We start from the raw sequence: 20,357 nt of genomic DNA on the forward strand, positions 1-20,357 counted from the left end.
GAACGCTCTACCACTGAGCCACCGCGGCCCCCCTAAGCCCCATTGAGTCGGCGCCTTTGATATGGAGATCACTGTAAATATGGATAATTGTAGTAGTGTAATGTTGTTTTAATTTTTAATGGCATCAGTACATCTGTTTGAATTTAAATCTCTTCTACTTATTGTTTGGAACTTCCAGTTGTTTTGTCTTATATGCAGTTTTATAGAAATACATTACATTGGTGTTCTGCATGAACAACCTCCCTCCCCCCTCCCAGACTGACTGTTCCTCGTACAGGCCAAATCGCTTAAGGTAGGAACTTGAAATGGGCACAGTATGTATAATTTATGACGTAGGGTACCACTAAGGAAGGGTTTTTGGAAATTCGATGGGGAAGAGGGGGAGGAAGTGGGGTTCTAAGAATTTCAAAAAATTGAGCGTATCTCCAAATCACTTATCATGCCAACAGACGTATAGTCAGGCATAACCAGATTGTTCAAATTATTGAAAGATATTGCGCGTTAAGAAGCTATCAGACGGGTAAAGAGCTAGAGTTTGATATTGAGAATGTACAATTGAAACAAGACCTAATTGTTGAGAATAACTGTGTTATTATGTAATTGACATTATCATTACGTTTGAAGGAAATGACATGGATGTAAGGGCAAAAGAAGAGAAAATAACTAAGTATAAAAGACTTAACCCTTTCCGGATCCTGGCTTTTTGGGCTATTTTTTAGACTTTCAGTCAAGCAGGTACTGTATCGTCACTATTTATCCTAGGATCATGGTTCATACCTCATTCTCTTCAGAATAGAGCTGGCTTTCAAATGGTACCACTTGCATGCTCATACCATATACCAGAAGGGGGGAAAAATGTAAAAGTGAAAATTTCGGAGGGAAAATTTTTTTCTCGAACTTTGCCCCCCCTGGACCCCCCCCCTGTGTGATCGTAGCCATCTAAAAAAATCTGAGAAATAATACTTGGTATACTGAATGTATGTGTCAAATTTCAAGTTTCTATCTTGAATTGTAAGGGCATGAGTATTTTTATCAAAAATTCCCACAATGCCCCAAATTACCATAAAACACTATGATCTCAGGGAAAAAATCCTGAGACATCCCTAATTACCCTAGGAGTATAATCCGCCAATCATTCTCTTCAGAATAGAACTGTCTTTCAGGCGGTACCATTCACATGTCTCCATCATGTATCTAAGGCGGGAAATTCCTGAAAAAAGGGATTTTTTGGGGCTAAATTTCCCTTTTTTCAACTTTTAGCCCCTCTGGACCCCCCCTGTTTTAACGCAGAAATCTGAAGAAAACTGTTAAATACTACTCGGTGGACTGAATGTTTGTGCATAATTTCAATCTTCTAGGTGCAAAAATAAGCCCGCCAAAAAAAATTCAGAAAATTCCCCCATGTTACCCTATACAGAAGTATATTTTGAAAAAAAAATCACTGAGACGTCCCTAATTACCCTAGAATAATAATTCGACCGTCATTCTCTTCAGAACGGAACTGCCTTTCAGACGGTATTAATCACGTGTCTTCATCATGTATGTAAGGGGGGAAAATCGCGGAAAACGGGATTTTTTGTCTAAAAATCCCTTTTCTCAATTTTTCCCCCTCTGGACCAGCCTTGTTTTATTGCAGAGATCTGAAAAAAATCTGAGAAATACTACTAGGTGGGTTGAATATTTGTGCACAATTTCAATCTTCTAGGTGCAAAAGTAAGCCCGCCAAAAAAATTCAGAAAATTCCCCCATGTTACCGTATACAGATGTATATTTGAAAAAAAATCACTGAGACGTCCCTAATTACCCTAGAATAATAATTCGACCGTCATTCTCTTCAGAATGGAACTGCCTTTCAGACGGTATGACTCACTTGTCCCCATCATGTATGTAAGGCGGGAAAATGACGAAAAACGGGATTTCGGGGGTAAAAAATCCCTTTTTTTTTACCCCTTTGCCCCTCTGGTTCCCCCCTGAATTAGCACTGGCATCGGAACAAAAAATCTGGTAAATACTACTCGGTGGACTGAATGTTTGTGCAAAATTTCAATCTTCTACGTAGAAAAATAAGCCCGCCAAAAATATTGAACATAGGCTTAGAAAATGAGAAAAGAAATTTTTGACTTATGACGTCATCACCTCCTATGTCTGGACGCAGGACGGTCTGAAACCATACGTAATGTCTTCTACAAGGCCTCTGGACTTGGAAAACAAAAAACAAAAAACAAAAAAACCGGACGAAAAAGCTCTAATAGAAGAGAAATAACGCAATGTACCTTGAAAAACGCGTATGGTACATTCACCAAGGTATGGTACATTCACATAAGTTATCACCAAGGTACATTCAAGAGAGATTCAAGAAAGTTGTATGAACAGTACCTCTCAGATGACAAATGGTAGTGGGTTGTCACTCTGGATGAAGCCTGGATCTACCTTGATAACACCAATAAGCCCAGGGCCATTTTTTATTCACCACATGATGCGAAGAGCCGCGGCGAGTCCGTCCGTGAATGTCGCAAGAAGTTTTCGAATTGCTTCATGATGGTGGCAGGTTTCTGCGCCAGTGGGAAGTTGCCAATGCATCGTGTGAATTTCGAGGGCAAGGTAAATGCAGACTACTTTCAAACGAACATCATGGAACCCTTATACAGAACGCACATCCCACAGTTGTATGGCAGGGACACCCGGAAGGTGTGGATCCACATGGTCAAAGCATCCAGTCATAATGTGCGCAGTTCTGTCGCGTATTATTGGCGTATGGTGCGTATTATTGGCGTACGGAGACTGATGTGTCTGTTATATCCTTCTCGTTCAAATTTGTGGAGTCACCAGATGCGTAGCCAATGGATTTCTGCGCCTTTGGCCTTCTGAAACAAGGACTCACACAAAGGCGTCCCATACCATAGAGGGCTTTGGAAAGCTTGTCAAGCGGTGTGGTCTACAATTCCCCTCACACACCTTCTACGCGCAATGCTTCAGTGGCAACTGCGTTGCAGGGCGATAGTCCAGGCTCGTGGCCGCCACATCGAGCACAACCGTTGGTGGAGGAAGGAATTGTCTGAGCAGGTGAGCGCACAAACTTTGGACATCTTAGGTGAATTGAATTCTGTATGGAAATGGAAAACATTTCAGTTTTATTTAAATCTTGGAAAAGAAACATTCTCTGTGTGCAAGAGGTTAATCTATACATATGACGATACATCACTCCAAATGTTTAGAAAATATTAACTGGCAGAGTATATAGTTATCCTGGGGGCAAGAAGACAAAGGGATTTTTACTGAAATTAAAAATCGTAGTATAGTGGTACGTACCCTACGCATGAATTTACTTGGAAGGAGGGGTCCAAATTCAATGCGAAGATAAAATATTTTCAGATTTGTCAATTTTCGAGGTTTATGTTTATAATTCCGTACCTATACGTCCGAGCGCAAGTGAACTACGTCAGTCAAACATCGGTCCTTACTGAACAAACTTGGGCACAGATCATTGCAATTGCATAATTAGAAGGCGCACCATAAATTCGTATTTAGGTTCTAAACATCGTGTGCGTGGGTTTTATCGGGGTTCTCCCGTTTCCTTCCACTTTTTTCATTCCACCATTTCATTCATTTCTCATCATCAGCGTCTACTTTAGCCTAACCGGCATAAACGTAGGACGTGAAACTCAAAGATTTCATTTCATTTCATTTTCGTATTAAGGTTCTAATCCTTGATTTTTCTCACTTTTATATTTACCAGAATCTATTAATTTTTAATTACTAGCTTCGTTTATTCAATATCGACATATTACTTTCAGGATATATTAGTGGTGGGCTAAGGTTTATTTTATGATAGTTGCATCTGTCTCTTAGCAGTATTTCCAGCCATAGAACTATTTATTTCCAGACTTTTTTGGTAACAAATATACCCTTTTTTCCCTTCTAAAATTTGCCTCTTATTTCCTTCTCTTCTATTGGCTACATTGGAACGAACATACCACATTCTGGAAGCCTCATCCTTAACTTACACAACGCACTATAAAAAGTTTCACTTGGATAATTGGGGACACTACAATTCTGGTCTTACAGTATACCATATTACATAATTTTAAGGATAATAGTGACTTTCTAGGAATAATGATATATTTTTTAAAATTACATGCTTAATTTGAGAGATATCATCATGATACTAGCTGAATATATTATTGGTGGGCCAAAGATTACTTTAAAATTGTTTGCTTCTGACTGGTAGCAATGTTGCCAGCTACAGAAAATGTTAATTGTAATTGTTTGTGAAAAATTTGGGAAATTTATCCTTTCCCCCCTATTATTTCAGTGTCCTTGGCTATATTCAAACCAACGTACAACTGTCTGGAATCATTCTTGGCCTAGAAAACGCACCATAGAGGAGCACGATTGGATAATTAGGGAAGCCGGTGAACCACCATGTATGCTGATTTTTGCTTCTGACGCGTAAGAAGTGCCAAAATTTAATGTGTATTATGAGAGGGTTTTTTTCTTTCTCTCTTTGTATGGCAGCCAGCGACTTCAGGTTTTTACTGTACCTTGTCAACATACCAGAAAATTCTTTTTAGGTGACTTGAACCCATGTGGCTTCGGTATTGCCAGCTAGAAAAAATCATGAAATTCGGCTAGGGATTTTTTTTTTTTAAATTTCACTCTTACATTTTTTCAATAATCCCTCCCGTTAGCAACACTGCAATCTAACTTACACCAAAAAATAGCCATGTCCCTCTTCTAAAGTACAAGACGTAAACGATATCAATCGGGCTAACAGTGTTTGGGCAATAAATCATTAACTGAAAGTCTACCAAAAACCCCAAAATCGATTTTGTCCCGAAAGGGTTAATGAGATATGCGCGCCAAAGATTTCGGGCTCTAATTTAACGTGAGCCCCCCCCCCCCCCAAGTTCCTGGGCTGGTCCAGAGAATGAATGGCCTACATAGTACTGTCTACGGGCTGGATGGGCTACCAAATTTCAGCTTTCGTTCTCCCATAGTTAATGTGATATAGGCGCCGAAAATTTGGGGGCTAACTTCACCAGTGCCTCCCAACTTTATGGGCTAGTCGAGATAAAGATCGATGGGCTAACAAATTTCATCTTTTGGGCCAATATAGTTAATAAGGTGTGAAAACCAAAGGTTTGGGGCGTTAACGTGAGCACTTAACTTTTTGGGCAAGTTGAGATAATGGGTGTACCAGGTACTAAACTTCATGGGCCTTCCAACCCATTATTATTTAGCATTTGGGGCACTCAAGGAACACAGATACAGGGTCTCCAAATGTGAAAATGAAAATGCAATCTTTAAGTTTTATGTCCGACTGTCATCCTGGGTAGACTAAAGGAGACGCAGATGATGAGAATAAATGGAATGGTGAAATGAAAGAGTTGTGGGAAAGGGAAACTCCGAGAGAACCCTCACACACGGTGTTTGTTCACCACAAACCCCACTTTGCGCAAGTTGGTATAGAACCAGGGCCCCGCATCATGTGTGAATCCTCTGCCACTAAGCCACTGCGGCCCAGAAGTCCTCGAGACGAGACACATAGGCGTATACCTAACGTGTAATTTGTTCGTAGCGGGAATTTCTGTTATGTATAGTTAATTACATACAATGAAAAACCGAAAATGTGATGTGGACAATCGCGACCGAAAATGTAATGTGGACAATCTCGAACAAGCAATAAACAATCTGCGTGAGTTGTTTTAGATTTCGGAAAATAGGTTCTGCCAGATTTACGCTTATCGACTGTAATCGTTTATTTACGTATTTGTTTATTTATTTGGGAGGGAGGCAAAATATAATACATTTAAGTCATTACACATGCAAAGAGATGTTTTATGGTAATTGTTTTTTGCTGAAATATAACTTCGGTATCTTTTATACGTGTTTAGGAGCTGACAAGTAAACCTTACGTTTGGGTGAATCGAGTTGCTGACTGAGACACACATGAGAAAGTAGTACTAAATGTGGTCAGTATTTCAGTGAAGTTGTAGGCGCGAAGCTCCAGGGGTTTAGGAGATACAGCTATCAGAACATCACATGGAAGTACAGAATAGTCTTCATACAGTTGGAGGTAAGAGCTCTGTAAGACCTCTTGTAACGACAAAAGGTGAATAACAAATATATGGGTATATATTAGGACTAGGGGGAAGTCATATAGTAAGGGTATACCTGACGGCGGCCATCTTGAAATCCGCCATTTGGAATTAAGATTAAGTTTTTAAAATAGGAATAGGGTCATGTGATACATGATTTAAAGCGCAAATTTAATCAGAAGAACAATGGTCACGTTAATTTTGAGTTACGCACAATTGGTAAAAAGTTACAGGGAAATTAAATATTGTTGCAGCATATGTATTAGTCCTTTACCCCACCTTGTAAATTTTGTTTTAATGATAATAATTAAATAAAAAGCAGGTGGATAAATATTAGGTCTATGGTAAGAGTTGCCTTGATGGTGGCCATGTTCAAATCTGCCATTTTGAAGCAGACAAAAGTTTTAAACAAAACGCATAACAGTGATACCTTATTAATAGCAAATTTTACCATAACTCCAACGGTATAACATTTTTGCTTTATCATTAAGTATCATTTGTTATCTCATAAACAAGTTGCTAATTTAAGGAAAAATGACCAAAGAATAATTGAGTCATAATTGAACTTGGGTATTTCTTCCAGAAAAGTCCTCAATTAGTACAATCAATATGTAGTTCAGAAAAGAGTGCATGACTTGCACAAATGCTCTGCTCACAGTGAGCACACCTGACAAAGGCAATCGAGTTACACATGACACATCTGTCGTTAACAATTCCGTCAAAGCAGTAGTCGTAAGGAGCGATCCATTTAATTTTGTGCTGGTTAATGATAAAGCAAAAATGGTTATACCGTTGGAGTTATGGTAAAATTTGCTATTAATAAGGTATCACTGTTATGCGTTTTGTTTAAAACTTTTGTCTGCTTCAAAATGGCGGATTTGAACATGGCCGCCATCAAGGCAACTCTTAACATAGACCTAATATTAATCCACCTGCTTTTTATTTAATTATTATCATTAAAACAAAATTTACAAGGTGGGGTAAAGGACTAATACATATGCTGCAACAATATTTAATTTCCCTGTAACTTTTTACCAATTGTGCGTAACTCAAAATTAACGTGACCATTGTTCTTCTGATTAAATTTGCGCCTTAAATCATGTATCACATGACCCTATTCCTATTTTAAAAACTTAACCTTAATTCCAAATGGCGGATTTCAAGATGGCCGCCGTCAGGTATACCCTTACTATATGACTTCCCCCTAGTCCTAATATATACCCATATATTTGTTATTCACCTTTTGTCGTTACAAGAGGTCTTACAGAGCTTTTACCTCCAACTGTATGAAGACTATTCTGTACTTCCATGTGATGTTCTGATAGCTGTATCTCCTAAACCCCTGGAGCTTCGCACCTACAACTTCACTGAAATACTGACCACATTTAGTACTACTTTCTCATATGTGTCTCAGTCAGCAACTCGATTCACCCAAACGTAAGGTTTACTTGTGAGATTATTATCTAATAATTATAAGGAAGATACAAGTGTTTTTTTTTTTTTAAAGAAGATACAACAATTCATGTTTAATAGGCGTATAGAAGGGGCTCATACCCAAAACATTGGGACTCCATTTCTGGGACCCCATGGTGGGGGCCCGGTTCCTGACCACCACTGTGCTGAGGGGAATCGGATCTTTCCAACGTCACCATCTGTATGAACAACTCCATGCTTAAACGAGAAATAGAGTGGACTCGAGCCCAACATTTCGGAACCACATTTTCTGGAGCTTCGAGGCCAGGGCCCAATTTCTGACATTACCGCTTTCGTTAATCGACCCCGACCTTTCAAACGCTAGCACTATAGTACAACACCATGTTAAATAGGCAAATAAAAGAGACCTGAACCCAAACTTTTGGGATCTCATTTCTGGAGTCTTAGGTTCCGGAGCTTTCCAACACCACAATATGTATCCAATAACTCCATGCTTAAAAGAAAAATAGAATGAAGCCAAGCTCAAAATTTCGGGACACCATTTTTGGACCTTTGAGACAAGGGCCCAATTTCTGACGTTAACACTGTGCTCAGACGACCCGAACATTTCCAACTTCACCACCCACATACAATTCCATGTTTAATAAGCGTATAGAAAGAACCCGCGCCCAAAACTTCGGGACCCCATTTTTCTGGAGCCCCATGGCTGGGGCCCGGTTTCTGATATCACCACTGTGCTCGGGAGACCCGGACTTTTCCAATGCCACCATCTGCATCCACTAACTCCATGTCTAACACGGCTTCCCCATTGTAGGAGGATTTTGATGAATTTTCTGCAGGTTCTTTACAACTATTTACAACGTTTCAAACTATTCATAAGAAATGAAATTTCAATACATTAGAAACTATGTTCTTTTAAAATGTTCAAAATGGATGACAGCATTGATTTCCAGTAATAATTGTAAACATTCGTAATTTTATTCTCTATTTGAATAGTAGTTTAATTTCGAATCTTTTACGGTTAAAAATATTTTTGTGAAATGTAACGGAATACATTGAAATGCTCCTACTCCCACGGGTACGTGTTCCAATTATAAATCGCTTTGAGGTTCAGTGTACAAATGAGAAACTCCCAAAGCGAAGTACAATATTGTAACGTTGTTGACATACATATGAATAACTGGTGATTAGGTCGTTAAGCTGTACATAAAATCATATAAATTTTCATTCATATTACGCAGACAAGTACACACAGAACAGCATATGAATCTTTATCTGACTTTTGTTTCTCTAACTTTCTGACAGCCTTTACGAAATAATATCTTTACAATCGAAATATTCGTTAAACATTATTATTATTCTTATCCTTCAATATTCATCATACATCATATTCTTCATTACTTTAAATTCTTCATATTACATAACTATTTTACATTATATTCCGTCGAAGCTGTTTCAAAGTTAGTATTACACTTCTGACATAGTCATCATTACAAATCATAATTGATTCTTAATCCATACGCCTGTAACTTGTCCATCCTACCTGCAGTGTGGATCCTACGCAGTTTCGACCGTACGCAGTTTCGATCCTACGCAGTTTCGATCCTACGCAGTTTCGACGCTACGCAGTTTCGATCCTACGCAGTTTCGACGCTACGCAGTTTCGACCGTACGCAGTTTCGATCCTACGCAGTTTCGACGCTACGCAGTTTCGATCCTACGCAGTTTCGATCCTACGCAGTTTCGACGCTACGCAGTGTCGATCCTACGCAGTTTAGGTCGTGTGGAGTCCATGAATATAACCCTAATTTATAGCTGCACAGGTTAAAGAAATTAAAGAGAGAAAAAAATATATATATTTTTTGAGCGCATGATTAAAACTTAAATTATTTCAGGGCAACTGCGTACGATCGAAACTGCGTACAGTCGAAACTGCGTAGCGTCGAAACTGCGTAGCGTCGAAACTGCGTAGGATCGAAACAGGTTTTGAGCTGAATTTTTCGATCGTACGCAGTTTCGACGCTACGCAGTGTCGATCCTACGCCGCATTCCCCACAGAGAACGCCTTGTGCTCGTGTGAAACTTACCAACATTTCAAAGATTTTGATAGGGGCCTCATTGTGGGTTCTTCATGCGGCTGGCTTGTCTCGTTCAATATCTAAGAGTATGGGGCATTCGGATGTGACAGTGGCCTCATGTTGGACTGAATGGGAATGTGAGAAAAACCACACGTGTCGCCAATGTTCCAGTCGATCAAATCTGATCACACCAAGGGAGTATCGCCATATTGTGCTGCAAGCACTCATTCGGGCACATGTAATGAACTAACTACAACACCACATATCGTGCACCATTGGCCGGCGACTGGCAGCGGCGGACTATTAAATCAGCGTAGACTACTGTTAACACCAAAGCATATATGGTGCTGCTGTTAAATGGTGCCGTACTCAGGAGGCAGGAGTGCTACCGAGTGACGCTACATTATTTTCAGCGAGAATCTCGGTTCAGCTCTACCCTGTGACTATGGCAGCACCGACGGGGGAAAGACACCGGCGTTACTCATTTCGTCATGGTGTGGGAAGCCATCGGGTATGATTTAAGTCACTTCTAGTGGTGATTCAGAGAACTCTGGCGGCACAACAGTACGTTACGGACATTCTGCATCCTTACGTATTACCTCCTGCGGTAATACCTTGGTACTATCTTTCAACAGGACAATGCTCATTCACACATGGCACATGTATTTATGAAATGTCTGCATGATGCGAAGGTAGTTTCCGGCCAGCAAGATCAGATTAGCTTGGATGTCAAATCCATCCCAATCAGAGCATGCGTCCAAGCCCGAGGGGATGCTGAAATAAGAAGTCACATAATCATGTGGTGACAACATAAATGCTCTTTTATTCTAGTGCCATAAATCATTGCAACTCAACTATATAATAATGTAGCCCAGAGCATATATTCTTAATATTTATTTTATTCAATTTTCTATTTTATTAATCATCTCTATATTTCCTTGAAAATTAAAAATTATCCATTGGGTCATTGTAGCAGTATGAGGTAAAGAAATGTTAAACAATAAAAACATTACACAAGTTACGAGTTGTGCGTTAAGATTGATGTAATGATTATATAACTCTGATATTAAGGAAGATACGACGCGGTGCATTATTGTAACTTTTGTAAAGGAGAAAAGAATCCGAAATAGTTACTAACTGGAAAGAATTAAGGAAATTTATGTAATAAAACTTTGTAAGTAATTTGTTAACACCAACGTAATTTCGGGTATGTCAAAACTGCTAGTATCGCCGACGCGGACAATCTGGAGATTCTCGTCGTTGATCAACTATGAGGAAACTGACAAGTTTCCTGGAGCAGAGAACAACGAACCTTTGACATAAGGATGATGATGCTAAATCCCGGAAGGGGGAAGCAGAACAAAACCAGGGAGTCGGCGGTCTCGAGAGAGAGTGGGAGAAACTGTGCGAAAGCCGAGGAAAAAATGTCCGATAGAGGAGAGGAGGTCGAAGCATCAGAAGTGATAAATAAAAGTTCTTCGAGGAGTTTTACGAGCCGAAGGAATTGTGACCAGTTACTTCTACTCCAAGAATCTTGAGATACTTGATGTTTACGGTCGCATAGGAGGTATCCGTAGAGGAAATATCATTGCTCTCAGGCCTACTCATTGCCAATTTCTTCAGGAGGTCACCACTGCAGGCCCAGACCATCATTCAGACGTTGGAGAACGACTAGGATCCATCAGGTTTGTGTTCCTTCTCTGGTTTAGTTATCAGTGGTACAATGTTCAGTAATGTCGTTATCGAGATCTAGCAGGATTGACTCACCCGCAACTAGACACACACTCTACACTTTAAAATACAGTTGCTAATACGAAATATAGGAGGATACCCATTATTAATTCTGACTTGTCATTTCAAGTCCTTTACCTCTCGCTTATGACTTGTTTAAGTTTTTCTGTTTCCCCGTTCATCCTAGAAGGTGAACGGAAGGGGATTGTCCCGTGTTGTCTCGCTAAAACATTCCCGAAACTCAGACACTAACGTGGGGTAAGTCCACATTAATAATAATTTTTATACTAGTAAATAGTATGCACGCTTATGAGATTACGTGGACATAGGACCATTGCTTTCAGGTGCTTTTTTTCAGTCAGTGTGTTTTAGAATGCAGACATCTGATCGTAACATCCCTGTATTAATTTTTTAAACTCAAACTGTTTCAAGACTTTTTCGGAGTGTATCATTTCGCTGCATTGCTAAATTTATGACACGATGGAGGGATTTTTCACTTTAGAAAATGTCATAACTCGAATAAAATATCTTTCGATAATCCTATGCCATTTTATTCCACACTCAAGTTATGTAGAACAAGAATGCTGAAATGTTCCTCTTGAAAAATCGTTACTACATAGAAGACCCTTAACTTACTATTATTTCTTGTTATATCCGCTATTAGTATGGCTCTAACCTTGATATTAGTACTATGCAACTAATCTTATTCATATTGACAAAGAATGAGCGTGTATTTTGCTAACATACACGTACCAGAGATGTAACGTACGTGTTTGCTTGTATTGTAACCTCGATGTAAATTCTGTGAACCGCTCTGATTCAGTACTTTCTTTACTGGATTTTTATAGAGTTGTATTTGCTATTTTTACATAATTCTTTTTTGTGTTTTTAGCTTGTAAGCATGTTTTAGTTTAACTTGATAAGACATTCATGGCATGTTTTATCATAATAAACCATTTGTCTTGTCGTGATATGCGAAATCACCCCCCATATCTTTGATCATTTGAGTCCTAAGCAATAGGAGATCATTTTCAAGCATCAAAAGCAAGTTTCATGTTGGATCAAACTCGGAAAATTATTACGAAGGTTATCTTGAAATAGACATACAAAGAAGCAAATTCAAATACATTTTCGTACTCGGAAAATTATTACGAAGGTTATCTTGAAATAGACATACAAAGAAGCAAATTCAAATACATTTTCGTACTCGGAAAATTATTACGAAGGTTATCTTGAAATAGACATACAAAGAAGCAAATTAAAATACATTTTCGTACTCGGAAAATTATTACGAAGGTTATCTTGAAATAGACATACAAAGAAGCAAATTCAAATACGTTTTCGTACTCGGAAAATTATTACGAAGGTTATCTTGAAATAGACATACAAAGAAGCAAATTCAAATACATTTTCGTACTCGGAAAATTATTACGAAGGTTATCTTGAAATAGACATACAAAGAAGCAAATTCAAATACATTTTCGTACTCGGAAAATTATTACGAAGGTTATCTTGAAATAGACATACAAAGAAGCAAATTCAAATACATTTCCGTACTCGGAAAATTATTACGAAGGTTATCTTGAAATAGACATACAAAGAAGCAAATTCAAATACATTTTCGTACTCGGAAAATTATTACGAAGGTTATCTTGAAATAGACATACAAAGAAGCAAATTAAAATACATTTTTGTCCGATAGGTCGAGTGTTAAAAGCTAACCTCGCTCAGTTGAATTACCTGACTTTTTCGGTCATAGTGTTCACGTAAGAGAAACATTTTTGTTCATGAAACTTTATATTAGTAGCATGTTTAGGTTGACATCGCTTGTTGGAATACAGGCAGCAGTGGGTCAGCTTAGATCAATTTTTGCTTTGAGTAGCCATATGGTTTTGCTTGTTTATTGATTTCTTGATTAATTTAACGTTCGTTTTCAGCTTCATGACCATACGAGACATATTACCTGCAGTTTAACACGGGAATAGATCTAATTGATTGCTTTCCACCGGGAACCAGTTTGAGTCACACTAGCCAGTATATGAGAATAGTATCGAAGTCACTTCTTTTCTAGGGAAGCACGGTGACTCAGTGGTAGAGCGCTTACCTTTGGTGCAGAGGGTCCCTGGTTCGATCCCGGCCAAGTAAGTTTGTGGTGGACAACATCGTGCTCGGGGGTTTTCTCGAAGTACTCCTGTTTCTTCCCACTTTCATGTCACCAATTCTTCCAAAGTCATTCACTTGCTTTACTCATCGTTTCCCTTAGCCTAACAGGCAGAAACGTGGGATGTTAAACTCAAAGATTTACAAGCACGTCGATGAAACAGGTCACGAAGTAAACTGGGAATGAGCGAAAATATTGGAATATGAAGGGAGACAACTGATTAGAAAGTGAGAAGAAGCGAAGAGGATTAAAGAAGTTTACGATAAAGCTATGAACTGAAATAGTGGTTTGAGTATTAATGAAGAGTGGAATGACATTTTGAAAAGAGAAGAAAGAAGAATGGTAGAATATAAGGACAATATAGGGTTACATTTATTTATGTGTTTTTACAATATTCAGGTAGAAAATTTCAGTATTTAGGTAATTAGTATTTATTTTAGTTAATATAAGTTAAAAGAAATATGAAGATTTGTTCATGTATTATGTCTGTTAAGAATTTAAAATTATCACAACAATGGACATATATATTGAATTTTATTGAAAAATGATTCCCTATTGGTAGAGATAACAAATAATATAATATTATTTATGATTTCAGTTGGAGTAGTCGTCTGAAGAAGGAAGTGATATACTTCCGAAACTGTAACATTTCTAGTTAATTTATAATAAAGATTATAGACAGCCTTGTAAGAAAGTGTGTTTAGTTTGTGTCAAAGATTTCATTTTTCACTACGCTTTTCTGCATGGTGTGTTCTGAAAGTAGCATCATGCTTCAATTTGAAACAGGTTTTTGTACCTTCTCAATCTAACAATTATGGAAGTACCACTTCTTCGCCGTGCAGGTTTTAAAACATTGCAGTTTGATTAAAAATTTTATTTTACAGACTTACTTTTTTTTTTTTAATTGACTAATATATTTCTTAAGTGTGTACGAGTTTTTAAGGCATTTTAGTATTTTCATTAAAATGCATAACAGTTGTTTCCTTTAAAACAAACGTTACAGAATTGGTTTCTCCTCTTAACAGGATAAGAGTGAATAATTCAGAGGATTATCTGGTAATACCACTAGAAGTGGAAGTAAATTCTGAAACAGGCATGTATTGTCCAGATGATGTCTTGGATTTTGGCATTATGGGTAGTACAGACGAACCAAAGCAATTGAAATTGCGGGTACTGAATTCGAGTCCAAAAAGTATACAGATACAGGTAGGTGACATTTGGTGAGTCGCAACAATATTTTCATTTCAGGTAGGCATAGAATAGTTTTTATTAAGATGTTTGAAATTAGAGTTTATATTTTGTGAGCTGATATTGAAACAGTATTTGTCCATGAATAAAAGGAAAAGATACTCGGTACAATCTATTCGTGACTTTTCATTTTGTAGTGCCGGGACAGAACGAAATAAGGATCAAATTTGGAGGCTATTGTTCACTTTCGTCCCCTCCCCCTTCCTCTCCTCTTGCTGAGACCAGAGTTTGCTAAATGTGCGTAAGTCCTCTATTTCCTGAACCTGCTAAATGTGCGTAAGTCCTCTATTTCCTGAACCTCTGTTCTATTCTCCGTATCCTGCATCTTGTTTCGTGTCTAGGTTAATTAAAATCTAAGGTAAGAACATTTTGAAAGTATTGACGCGGCACCAATGGCTTTACGTTACAAAATGGGTTTGGTAACCAAAAAGTTAAGAAAATATTTTCACAGTTAAAAATAGAATCTCAATTCGGGAATATTATTATAGATAGCTACTCCTGGAGGTACAGAAGGGGAACAAATCATACATTATTCATTTTCATTCGCGGGCTGGATAAGACATACCTTAGGGGCCGCGGTGACTCAATGGTAGAGAGTTTATCTCTGGTGCGTGGAGTTCCTGGTTCGATCCCAGCTCGCACCAAGTAAACTTTGTGGTGGACCAACTCCGTGTGCGTGGATTTTGTCGGGGTTCTCCCACTTTCTTCATTCCATCATTGCATTTATTTCTCATCATCGTCTCCTTTAGCCTGGTTGGCATAAAAATGAGACGTAAAACTGAAAGATTTCATTTCATTTTATTTCAAAACACTCCCGGACCTGATCTGACCTGTGATCCGTCATTTGACCATCACTGCACTAGTTTCAGTTCCTGTATTGATCTATGTAAAGTAAAAATGATAAAAGATAGCGAGAAGCGTTAATCGGTTTAGCGTTCAAATAATAGTTACCATCTTCTCCCTTACCTTCTATTCAAACCGTAAGTAATACAATGAACCACTTCCTCTTTTACCGTTGATCGCTATAGAGTAAAAACGGTAGTAGATTGTAAGAAGCTGTTTTCTGCTGCCTATTCCATCTCTAATATCTACTTACATCGCAGGTGGTAGAAATCCGGTTTCAATAATCACGCCATGCAAACCAAACTCCTTCACGTGGTGTACACATTACATTGCTACTTTTTTCATCGTTGGTACGTTCTGTATGAATCGTATGCATAGAAGCTTCTCCCTTTGCGGCAAATAACCATTTTGTAATTGCAGAATACTATAATGACGGAAGAATGAAAATGTGCGATTCGACCCATGTTTTCGGCTTACCGTTCTGATGCGTTAGACATTCGACTTGTCCAAGCACAGCATATGAAAGTTCTAGTACGCACATGTGAGCTAAAAAAAATGTTGAGTGCTCATATTGCTCAAGAGAAAAATTTTTATGGCTCGTGTGGGAGAAGACCGGGTAGTATAGGGATTCTGAAGCACCTGCGTGCTGACTCATACCAGGGTTTGATCTTGACCAGTAAAAATATTTCACCGTTTCAGATTATTGTATTTGTTGCTAACATGTATTATTTAATTCACGTGAAATTTTAAAATGTAAAAATTTTCATTTTTGTTTCGACTTCAACTTGTATATGAAAATATATTAGCGTTGCGATATATTAACATGATTTTTGGCGGTGACAATGAAAGCCTGTTCTTTTAGTTTGGATATCCTGAGAAGCTTGTAAGAAACGAGATTTCGTTAAGAATGTTCATAAAGTTCGGATAATGTACTAATTTGGTATAATTTTATTTAACTGGACAATTTTCATATAAAAGACAGTAAATTTGAAACTTAGTTCAGTTACGTCTGTATAGGAGTCTTCTTAAGTCATGGCAACATGCTAATGCGAACGAAATTCAAGTTCCAGTGGGAGTGTGATAATTATTTCACTGGTATATTGAACCCTGTACTTTGTACGAAGCTACAAGATGACACCATCTATTTAAACTCGGCTGCTGACTTATGAAAACATTTGTGTGAATCGAATCATCGACACAAATGAACTTAGTCGGTTGGAGCAGCATTGCTATATCAATGCAGTGTTTCGTGTGAGGAATACCAGAGAATATTACTTAACTTACGGGAGCTTTTGGGGAAAGAGTGATTGAAGAACCCTAAGGTGGGTGACAGTATTTCAGTGTGGGAGAGTATCAAATGCCGAGAGACTTCGTATAGGACGCCAGTGACCGTTCTGAAACTGCTACTCGTTCTCTGATTGCTGCATGCTTAGAGCAGGATAAGTCGCTGCTAGACTCAAGAGGCAAGTACAGGTATAGATTATCAAACAGTGAATAAAATTTTACGAGATGACTTGAATATCAAGATTGCTGTAAAATATGTGGTACATGAATTGATAGATGTGCAAAAATTGACATGATAGACGCTCCACGTGAATCTGCGGCTATAGGGACTGGAAAATGAGGAGTTATTGAAGAGAATGATTGATATGGATGAGCCTGGTTGTTTGCACATGATCTGAAATAGCAGTAAGTTGAATTCGCCATGCAGGTTCACTGCGAAGATAACGTCCTCCGAAAGCTATCTCCCGTGAAGTTAATAGTCAAAGCAGCATATAACACAGGATGTGATATTCTATCATTATATTTCATATGGTAGAACCGTGAATGCCAAGTGTTGTGCTCAGTATCTTCGAAATAACTTAATGCCACGTAATTCGAGATGAATATCTGCTTTGGTGCATTTTTCAATCATTCTCCACAACAACGCAAGAATCTATAAGGCGCGGTGTCCTGGACCATTCTTGACTCCAGAGATGGACATTCGAAAACATCCACTCTACTCGCTAGACATAATGTCTTGCGACTACGATTTGATAACCCGGAGCGAAACAACCATTACGTAGCAAACCCTTCCACACACTAGAAGACATTGAACTTGTGTTGTAACACAAGGTCGGACGTGAATTTCCTCGTGGCTATATGGTTAGCGTACGTGTTTTTGGCGCGGGAGACAGGTTTGATTCCCGGTGGGAGTCCGTGTGGTTTGGATCCCACATTAAGCTTTAGGGCCACAAACAGACTTGGTACTGAATGGGACGGATGCTAAATTCCAAATCAACAAATCAGTGAGGTTGGACGATTTGAATATGGTGAAGCAGATGGGATCGGTTATCTTCTTCATTAGCATTAAGTGATAGATGGTCAGAGTAATTAGTTTGAGGAGTGTTTATGTAGTGGTTGTCCATGTGTAAGTTCAATTGTGTCGTTACAATTACGTGTACAATGCAAAGTGCAATTACGTGTTCCTGCTATCGTCCGTTGCTAAGCACTTCCGATTGATTGCATATTTTGTCTGCCGCGACATGTATATTTTGAACTTCCTGTAGTGCAGCGTCTTTGCCCGAAAAGATGTGGTTAAATATTTAACTAATCCTCGTGTGTATGCTATTTTTTGAACTTACGTTACAATATAATCAGATTTAAGATGATTGCTGGAGACCCATAAACTTCAAACTTTCGCTTTAAACCCAAACAGAACAACATTACAGAACCGTTAAAAATATATTAATATTTACAATTAATGTAAGAATCATTGGTAATTTATGTGGAAGTCGTGAAAATTAAAGAAAGAAAAACTTGCAGTTTAAAAAAAAAAAATTATGTCCTTAAAGAGCTTTAAAAAAAAGCCCTTTTAATTCTTTCACTGTGTAAGTCGACTTTTGTCGACGGAAAGAAAATTTCCCTAACCAGCGAATATCGACTATAGTCAATGTTTTAAATATTTGTCCGTATCTTTGGCTTGAGAGTAGTCGCCAAGGATGCTGCGTGCGAATTTTTGCGTTCTATTCATCGAAAACAATAGAACGCAAAAATCGCACGGAATACTTTTGGCAACTACTCATGACAAGCCAAAGATACGGACAAACAAATTTTTAAAACATTGACTACAGTCGACATTTGCTGGTTAGGGAAATTTTATTTCCGTCGACAAAAGTCGACTTATGCAGTGAAACGGTTAAAGAGAAGTGTTTTAATTATAAAAGCATTGTTTTTCCTTACAAAAGAAAAGAAACTGATTTAATTTTTAGCACTATAATCTATTAGGTTTATTTGTACACAAATTATTACTTAAATAAATTTTACCCAATGTCATCGTCTGTATCTAAGTATAAATGGTAGCGGAAAAGCAAGGCAAACAAATCCTAACAGCAAATGTGGACTGGAAGAGGATATTATACTAGAGCAAAAAGGGTTTTAGAAGTTTCTTCAGCTTGCCGTTACTGAATAAAGAAAGAAGAAAAAAAATAACATTTCTCATGAAAGCTTCGTACTTCACTTTTGTATGAAACGAACCTTTTCCTTTGTGGTGTATTTTATGTGTCGGAGTTGTGAAATTAATATTAAAAATCCTGTTTTATTTTATTTTTATAAGTGTGTGGATGTAGCTTTTAACCCCTAAAGCCAGCATTTAAATTCCACCGATTTAAGCATGTATCAATATATAAATTGACAACTAAAAAATCTTAACCATGTATCTGTATTAAATGGCCAATTAAAAAAATCTAACCATGTATTGTCTAAATGATCAGTTAAAATAAATCTCTCAACATGCATTTAAAATCGTTAAAAATAATTACACGTGTACATTGTGACGCGCGATGTTGGTTCACTGATCTTTCTGCTAATTACTGGCATATTGGATGGAAGAATCTTTGTTATCCAATACCACTCAATAGTTTTCGTATAGCCCGGATTTGAGTGAGCATCTGCTATGAACCTATTATTTTGACACAAGAACTTTGTCGCCAGGAGTCTCAGAGATACTTCTGTCAAAAACAATAAAATTTAGCGACTGTTGAATCAGGATCTGAAAAATATTGCAGATGATATATATCATTATAATTCTTAAAATGAACTCACGAAAGGACAGTTTGTAATAGATAGTGCATAGTATAAACAAAAGTGAGAATGTGAGACAAGATAGGAGTTTTGTATACAAGACACAGTATCCGCTGAATTGAGAGGCAAGAGCACCGCGGATAAACCGAAAAATGATTAAAAATGAGGTGCAAACACGAAAAAAATACAGTATTTCAGCATAAAAACTATGTTTTATTATTTGTATTGCTCGGGTCGTCAAAGTCAGTGATCAGAGAATGTGAAAGCCATGACCAAAACAAAAGATCAAGAGCCTGCCACTCATCCACAAATTACAAGAAGACTTATAGGATTACGATCCACAATAAATTGTCAGTAACTTTCGACCTTCTCACTGTAGGACCTGATGTATTTTCCTAGTTGTTGGCTTCGATTATTTTTTTCCTAGGTTCGTAATTAATCCTCCAGTGGTCGCCCGCAGACTCGAACTCCGCAGTGGGAGGGGGGCGGTGGCTCAGTGATAGAGCGTTCACCTCCGTGCTTGGGGTCCCTGGTTCGATCTCAGCTCGCGCCGTGGACTTCATGGTGGACAAACACCGTACTCGTGGGTTTTCCAGGGGTTCTCCTGTTTCCTCCCACTTTCTTCATTCCACTATTTACTCATCTCTCATAATCACCGTCTCCTTTAGCCTAACCGGGAGAAGCGTGGGACGTAAAACTTAA

General features: G+C 38.1%; 1 protein-coding gene across 2 annotated transcripts in view; it reads left to right on the forward strand.

Moving 5' to 3' along the window:
* Tmem131 (Transmembrane protein 131) overlaps positions 1-20,357 on the forward strand; it is a 159,893-nt gene that overhangs the window by 45,121 nt on the left and 94,415 nt on the right. For both annotated transcript variants that reach the window (XM_081739196.1, XM_081739195.1), the window contains exon 9: positions 14,528-14,708. In XM_081739196.1, coding sequence (XP_081595322.1) covers positions 14,528-14,708 — 181 coding nt within the window. The remainder of the gene's footprint in view (positions 1-14,527; positions 14,709-20,357) is intronic.

Source organism: Thermobia domestica, chromosome 14 (genome assembly GCF_964235325.1).
Source record: "Thermobia domestica chromosome 14, izTheDome1.hap1.1, whole genome shotgun sequence".
Lineage (NCBI taxonomy): Eukaryota > Metazoa > Arthropoda > Insecta > Zygentoma > Lepismatidae > Thermobia > Thermobia domestica.